Here is an 8,378-nt window from a genome sequence, read left to right as displayed (position 1 = left end):
GGAGGCGGAGCGGTGGGCGCGTCCCCGCGGGAGGCAGGCCGCGCGCGGATGGACGGGCGGGCGTCTGCCAGGCTTGCAGGAGCGAAGGCCGTGTGCCCGCGCGCTTCTCAGGACGCACGTAAGGGCGGCGGCTGCTCGCGCGCAAGGGGTGGACGTTCTGGTTGGGGACAGGACGGATGTCCGTGCCGCCGTGTGCGGCTGAGCTATTAAGAAAACGGCCCAGGACATGCCGGACTTCTGTGTTATCATTGGCCGCGCTGATTGTGTGTGGCTTCTCCTGTAATTTCAGCCTTTACATGTTCTCATGTAGATGCTTTCTTTCCTGAGCACTATGGCCATTTCTGTTTTCACTTTTACTGTTATTCATGTGTATGGAGTACAGTGAGTTATTAATTCCAACTTGCAGTTGAAAAGCATGAAAGTACAAAATCCTGTTTTCAAAAACTAGTGGTTAATTGATTACAGCTTTCAAGTTATGGAGATCTGTCCAGGTGACATAAAATAACTGTTCTTGAGAACCTATTCCTCAAAAGTACATGCACAGTGCACCTGGTATGGTGGTCCAAATGCTGAGAAGAGAGAGGCACAGAAGAAGCAAATGGAGCAAGCATTGAATCAGGAGCGTGCTGAACACATTTTTCTGATTTTGAGAGAACTAAATGTGCAGGGCACCAATACACTTGGGGAAAACATAGTCTTCTGTAATTGAGTGAGAGGCTAGGTGTTGAGGAAACTGAGAGGCCAGTGTATGATGGAAAAGGAAATCTCTACTGCTCTCCACTGCCTAATTTTTTGGGGGGTGAGTGGGTGCCAGGAAGGGGAGGGGAGATTCCTTATAAGGAATTGTATCCAAGCATGTGATTTTGAAACAATTGGAATTTCCTATATAATTTTTTCTTATTGTATTCCTTCAAGTGTTAGATACAACTCTTCAGACAGCTAAGAGCCATCATAGAATAGCGACTGCCCCAGAGTGAACACTTTAATACTACTTGTGATGATTTATTCCTATTTTTGTTTACAGTAATGGGGATTGAGTCCAACACCTCATACTTGGCCAATGAGCTACATTCTCAGCCTTTTTTATTTTATTTTGGGACAGAGTCTTGGGAAGTTGCTCAGGTTGGGCATGAACTTGCAGTCTTTTTGCCTCAACCTCTCATGTAGCTGGGATCACAAGTATGTGCCGCCAGACCTGTTTTGGCATGCTATTCTTTTAATGTATTTTCTCTTTCCATTTTCTGCAGAATTTCCCATGTCCTACTTTGTAATGTAACCCAGAGAGTGTCATTCTGGTTTGTGGTTACAGACCCTTCGAAAAATCATACTCTTCCTGCTGATGAAGTACAGTCAGCCATAAGGTAAGCACCGCTAGATGCTCCCTTTACTGGTCAGTCAACTTGCTGATTAACTTCACTGTTCTCAAATCTGAGGTCTCTTTCGCACTCTGTTCCACCCAGGATTTATTAAGATGTCAAAGATTTCATTTTGTTTCTATTAGACATCAGTGTAGAGCAGTGACTTATCCAGGGGCAATTTTGCCTTGAAGCAGACATTTGGCAAGTCTGGACTAAATTGTCTGCCTTAGAGGTCCTGGTAGGGGAAGCCAGTTAGGAGATGGGAAATGACCAATGAAGTAGGAATTTATATTAGGAATGGCTAAGTGTATTAGGCTTGGATGAAAAAGAACCAGTACCAAGAAAGAGGAATAGAGTGGAAGAAAAGGAGATTGTACCTAGAGGTAGATAATAGGAATTTCAAAATTGAAGAATCCATATGGTTGAGCAAAAATACTAATTTTGCCTAATTTTTGCACAACACTTTCTAGTTCACAAGGTCTAACACATCTATGGCATTTGATACTGACACCAAATTATTGTTTATTCATTTTTTTGACACCAATTAAAAAAAATATTACAGGGTCTCACTATGTAGATCAGACTCATAGTGATCCTCCTGTTTTCAGCCTCCAAAACGCTGAGTTTACAGGCACACACCACCACACCCAGTCTCAGTCACGCTCTCTGCATGCCCTGGGGGTGGGACTGCATGCCATGGATCAAACCCCAGCCGATGCACTCTGCCTAAGCAGGCACTTTAGACACCAAAATTTTTTGAGTGGAGTAAGTATCTTTGTTTACCCCTATTTTATATATGAGGAAACTAAAAAAAAAAAAACAAAGAAAAAAGAAAAAGAGGAAACAGATTCAAGGAGATTAGTAGATTTGCTTTAGCTATGCTAGAAAGACAAAGAGGGCCAGCCAACAGCAGCTGGAGGTTTGATCCCCGGGCCTGCCATGTTGGCCCCAGCCCCTGGGCGCACTGAGAGGGCAATTGAGACTGGATGTGGTGGTGCACACCTGTAATCCCAGCTCTTGGGAGGCTGTGAACAGGCGGATCACTGTGAGTCTGATCTAGTAGTGAGATCCTGAATACCCTGTAGACCCTTCCCTAAAATAGAAAAAAAAAAAAGGACAAAGAACAAGTGGACAAGGACTTGAGTGGATTCATGCTACCACCATAACTACAGTGAGTTTTACTCTGTACCTGAGTAGGCACACTTTTGGAATGAGGCAGAGGAATGAGCAGCTAATTCTAAGGTGCCTGTTGTAGATTTTTCAGGGAGGAGTTTGGAAGACTTACTGGTCTGGCCAGCTTGCCTAGTGTAAGGCTTAGTCAGAGCATTCCTTTCTGATTTGGCTCTTACCTTCCCTCTCTTGGGAATTTATGGATCACTTCAGGAGAGAGAAGTATCCCAGGCAGGAGTGACAGGGAAGGCCAGAGGAAAATGGACATGGGTGGGACCTGAAAGAGGCTCAGGGAGCTATGTTAAAGATGGGGTTGCTAGCCCATCCAGATAAAACATCCAGACAGGCAGAGGCAGGCAGCCACCTTGCAGGCCCTTCTGCCTTAGCAGGATGGGAGGGTCAGAAGAGCACCCCCTAGAGGCTCCTATTGTGCCATCAGTAGTTCACCAATGCCCTTCCCTTCCTTAATACTCCACTCCAAGTAGGATGTTTTCTTGTCTAGTTCCTTAATGTTTTCTCTGGTTATTTTCTACTTCTTCTGACAGCTGATTGTGAGTTACTTACATGCATTTAAAAATAAACATGTTTTCCTACATCTACATATGTGTTAGTCTCATCTGCCGAAGTCATAGTTTCTAATTAAAAGATGTGCATGCTTTTTAATTCTGCTTAGCTGTCTGTGTGCAAATTTTATCTTCCTTTGAGTGTCAATAATTTTGGCTTGAAGCTCTGTGAAGGTTTTTTTTTTTAATTTGACTCTAGACCTACGGGGGTGCCATATTGGTTCATATCCTGTTGTAGTTCATTTGTGAAGGTGAGGCCTAATTCAATTTGGGTCCTGGTTGAAAGATATATGTAGTGACTGACATCAGTAGTAACAGCTTAATATGTTTTTGACCAGTGTTTGTTGAACTAGAACTTGTGATCAGTCTCAGAAGGGCTGGAGAGCATTTCCAATGAGGTTAAACAACAAGGTACAATTATGGACTGAAAGCTCTACAGACTGTAAGCTAAATAAACCTCTACTCCTTTAAAAAAACCAATCAGGTAGAATCAGTATTCAGGATGACTTTTCTTCCTGAGTCATAGGTTGGTGGTCACGTTCATTAATTTGTGGAAAGGTTTGCATTTCAGATTATCAGTATTAGATTGTGAAAAAGGAAAACATTCTATAGTTTGATAAAAATTACATTTAAATTATCCCTTGATGTAGATGTTCTGGTAGGCTTTCTTTTTCACATCCATGAATATTCACTGCTTCAGTATAGAGAGCCCTTCACAGTCCTTATCACAGTCCAGGAAGTTTTTATTTTTTATTCTTTATTTTTATGTATCTGGTATAGGGTCTCACTGCAACTCAAACTTGTAGTGATCCTCCTCTTTTCAGCCTCCCCAGCATTGGGATTACAGGCATGTGCCACCATGCCTAGTCTCCTTGGCTGGCTCAACGCACCTGGGGGTGTGGGGTTGGCATCGCATTTGGGACCCCTGAGCTTGTCTAAGTAGATGCTCAGTTCACTGAGCTATTTCACTGGCCTAGGAAGTTTATATTTGTAATCCCATGAAAAAGTTATTGGAAGTCTAATGAGTTAATTCTAATCTACCACTCCTATTGCAAATTATGGTGAGAATAAAGACTCTAAGGCAAATTTGGAGTTGTGGGGAACCAAGGGGTCCTAATTCTGGCTATGATGATAACTGGGACAAAGGCCTGACAAATACCTAAACCCAGGGATTTTACTAATTTGTGAAGAACGTGGTTTGAGGGTAAGTGACTGTGAGAATGGTGGGAAGTACATGAGTGGTGTGAGCTGAGCTAGGTAGGAGGCCTGAAACCACCTCTGCAATATGCAGAGAAGGATATGCAGGAAGAGCAATCTGCACAGCACAGCTGAGGCAGTATGGGATTGGTGCTTCAGCTCTGATGTGTAATCTTTTATGTCCTGGGAAGGCCTAGCCTCTTATCTCAAGGCTGGATCCCAGCAGATAGCATGGAGTGCGGCTGTCCATCCCACCCAACCCACCTCACACATGTTCATTTGGGAGCTAGAGAGGCAAGGAAACACTGCCATGTCTTCTTTCCTTCCAAGCCTGCATCATCACCTCAGCTGGACTGATTGGCATTGCTTAAATCCAATTGAAGGGATAAGGAAAAGTCCTAGCTATATCTTTCTGTACAGTGATTCAATACATGGAAATAGGGCCAGGGTTAGCCAGAATGGAGACAGTTGCTTTTCCTTCAAGGAGAGTCATCCAGGTGGTCCTACACACTTCAGCATAGTTTGTTTTTTATGTGGCACTGGGAGTCCAATGCAGGGCCTCACACACACTAAGCAGTGCTCTACCAGTGATCTGTATGTGCAGTCTTTAGTGCAGATTTTTATTTGCTAAAGAAGATCTGGCCTGCAGAGATTCTCAAGCCATTATTATCACACTCTAGACCTCTAGACCTGGACTGTCTTATCAAGCACTTGAACTGTGGCCAGTCCAAAATGTTTAAAAAAATGTAAGGTACACAGCAGATTTAAAAGGCAGTGCAAAGGGCTGTCTAGATAGCTCAAGGGCTGACCAGATAGCTCAGTGGATTAAAGTGCCTGCTTAAGCGAACTTGGGAACTAGGGTTCCATCCCCAGCATGCTGCGTTGGTGCTGCCCCTGGGGCGCGCTGAGACAGTAACAGAGACTGGGCATGGTGGCACACACCTGTAATCTCAGCGCTTGTAAGGCTGAAAACAAGAGGATAACTCTTGAGTCTGATCTACAGAGTGAGACCCTGTAGATCCTTGTACATACAGATACATAAAGATAAATAAATAAAAGGAGGTGCAAAATAAAATGAGAACCAACTCATTATTGACTGCATGTTGAAATGATTTATTAGTATTTTTTTTGTATTTAGTATAGAGTCCACAGGGTCTCACTACACAGATGGGTCTGGTAGTGACTCTACTGTTTTTAGCCTCCCAAACGCTCGAATTACAGGCGTGTACCACCATGCCCAGTCTCAATCACTGTCTCAGCGCGCCCTGGGGTTGGGGCCAGCACAGCATATCCAGGGATTGAATCCTAGTCCCTGGCGTCTGCCTAAGCAGGTGCTTTAATCCGCTGAGCTATCTGGCCGGTCTGAAATTATTTTTTCTTGAGTGTATTGGACAAAATCACATTTTGAAAATTAATTTTACTGATTTAACAAATTTTTAGCGTAACTACGAGGGAATTTTAATTTATGGGAGGCTTACATTCATTATTTTTCTCTTTTCCAGGCCAACTCTAAAGGTAGATGAAATCTACTTGTGTAGTATGAATTTAGTAAAGGCTGTAAAGTATCTCCGAAGAATCTACTCACCAAGTTTGCAAATTTCAGTTAGAAATTCGCTTATTTGTTTTCAGTTAAATAAGTCTTTAACACAAACCCCCACCCCTGACTTCCACTACCACCCCCCAAATGCAGATTTTCCTAAAGAAAGTACCACAATTACCTTTATATTTTTCTAGACTTTTTGACTACTGACTCACCATTGTCTTCAGCCATATGGAACTACTTGCTGTTGCCCAAACAAGTCATTCTTGTCTTCATTTTGCACTTAAGTTTAAAGAACTTCTATTGTCCCTCAAAACACAGCTTGAAAATTGTTCCATAGAAAAGCAGCCTTGATTTCTGCCTGTACTATATTTGCCTCTCCCCTATGCTACCACTGTGCCCATCTTTATCACTCCAGCAGAACACTGTGCACTGCACTGGGCTTCTGAATATACTATTCAGCCACCCTTCTATACCATAAATTCCTTTTCATTTTATACTGTAGCCCCAGTACTTAGCACAATATCTGATACTTAGTAAAGTTTGGCAAGCAGTTGTTGAATTAAAGGGAAAAAAATCAATTTGATGGATTTGAAGCCAATCTTAGTTCATGTTTTTCTTTTTGGTTCCTGACTTTTGTTTTCTTCCTGTATTTATCACCAACTTTGGACACTTAGTTTTATTTCAAGGGGCTACTGGTGTTTATGTAAGCCACCGTAAGCAGAGTTCTGCCATTCTAATCTAGATGCTACCTCTCAGGCAATCAGACATGGTGGGCAGAGCTCAAAGCTCAGGACTTATGGTTACTTCTGGAACATTTGCAGCAAGGGAGGGCATCTCTGTGCAGATGGGAATCCCTGGAAGCCAACACAACAACTACTAAAGGAAACCACAGCACAGTTGCCTTCAGAAAACTTTCTAGCCAACCTGAAGTCACCTGCTAGAACGATGCTTTATGTTTATAGATATGTTTATTACCAGGGAGAGCAAAGTCTGTACTTGGTTTCTAATTTTTTCTTCCTTATTTTTTTAAATTATTGCATTGTAGAATGAACAGGAACCGGATCAACAATGTATTCTTTTTGAATGACCAGACTCTGGAATTCTTAAAAATTCCTTCCACACTTGCACCACCCACAGACCCATCAATTCCCATCTGGATTATTATATTTGGTGTAATATTTTGCATTGTTATAGTTGCAACTACACTACTGATTTTATCAGGGATCCGTCAACGTAGAAGGTAAGTGTTCAAAGGGAATGATTCAAAGAACATTTGCTTATGTTTTCATGACATAGACAAATAAGGAGAATGAGTTTTTTTAGTTGAATATAGTGCCTTAAACTTGAAAAATTCTTGACTTTTAAAACTACTACTTATTTTAGTCTTGTTTGCTTTATTTTAGAGTCCAGTGGCCCTTACTTAGTGAGACTCTTTCTATTATTTTTATTTTCCTTATTCTATACTACATGAATGTCTCATATTCAGACTTGATTTTCATATATGTGTTGTGGTTTTGTATACTGAATACATGGAGCTAAGCAGACTTTGGGTAGGCAGAATTTATCTTGGTGATCTTTCATGTCCAAATGCTAACAGTTCCATAGTTCCTTCAAAGCCTTTCCACCTTGGCTTGTCTCTTCTGGGCTCAAGGTCCTCAGTTCATTTTCTCATCCCAGTTGCCCTGCAATGCTTCATTTTTCCCTCCCATTGCCAGATGTACATCTTTTTAATGCCTGTGATGCCTACAGCTGGATTCCTCCCAGCATTTGAATCAATTTGATGCCTTAGAAGTACCTGGGACATTTGTTTAAAATGTAGATTCTGGAGGAGCACCAAGATGGTGCAGTGGGAAGCAGCAGATAAAGAGCCTGTCTGACTGTTGCCATGCAGATGCTGGAATATAGCAACATGAAGAAGAAGACAAAGAGAAGTGAGTTAAAAGAGAAACTTCACTGAAGAAGGAGATAGTGGGTGGCATCTTCTCCCTGAGATGAGACTCACTGTGTGAGAGGAGTGGTTCAGATTTGTGGACACATGTTGACTGCTGGTGACCCCACAGGCCTCTATGGAGAGACACAATAGTGAAAGGGAACACCAGATATTAGTACTACACTAGCTGGTGACGAGTACTGAGGGATCAGTCATCCTGAGTGAGACAGCATTTGGCTGGGAGCCATGTTGGGGAGGGGCTGACTGAGTCAGAACTCACAGCTGCTGGCTCCATCTAGCAATTCCCAGCTGAGCTCAGGCCCATGGAAGGTATGATGACAGTGGCAGGCTGAATAAGTCTGGTCTCAGCCAAAAGGTGCAGGATGGCTGAGATTACCCATTACCCTGCCAAAAAGCAGCTGCTGACTTGCTTGGATAAATCAGCATAGTTCAGGACTCTGTCCCTACACATTGTCTACTAGTGTAGAAATATACCTTCAAGTAGAATCTTTTTCTTCCCCCCCATCCCTCTCTTGATTGTTTTCTTTTTGGGTGTGTGTGTGTGTTTTTTCCCTCCTTCATTGTTTGATGTTTTTTTTTTTTTTTTTTTTTTTTTT

At 42.4% G+C, this 8,378-nt stretch overlaps 1 protein-coding gene and 1 pseudogene across 1 annotated transcript in view; one reads left to right on the top strand and one right to left on the bottom strand.

Annotated features, from left to right (window-relative positions):
- Nucleotides 1–8,378, top strand: part of Cltrn (collectrin, amino acid transport regulator) — a 43,738-nt gene that overhangs the window by 16,401 nt on the left and 18,959 nt on the right. The window contains exons 4-5 of the mRNA XM_004635075.2: nucleotides 1,248–1,361; nucleotides 6,877–7,071. Of these exons, the coding sequence (XP_004635132.1) occupies nucleotides 1,248–1,361; nucleotides 6,877–7,071 (309 nt within the window). The remainder of the gene's footprint in view (nucleotides 1–1,247; nucleotides 1,362–6,876; nucleotides 7,072–8,378) is intronic.
- Nucleotides 2,953–6,059, bottom strand: LOC111817754 (annotated as a pseudogene).

This window comes from Octodon degus, unplaced genomic scaffold, assembly GCF_000260255.1.
Source record: "Octodon degus isolate 3935 unplaced genomic scaffold, OctDeg1.0 scaffold00069, whole genome shotgun sequence".
Lineage (NCBI taxonomy): Eukaryota > Metazoa > Chordata > Mammalia > Rodentia > Octodontidae > Octodon > Octodon degus.
This window is presented reverse-complemented; position numbering and strand designations above follow the sequence as displayed.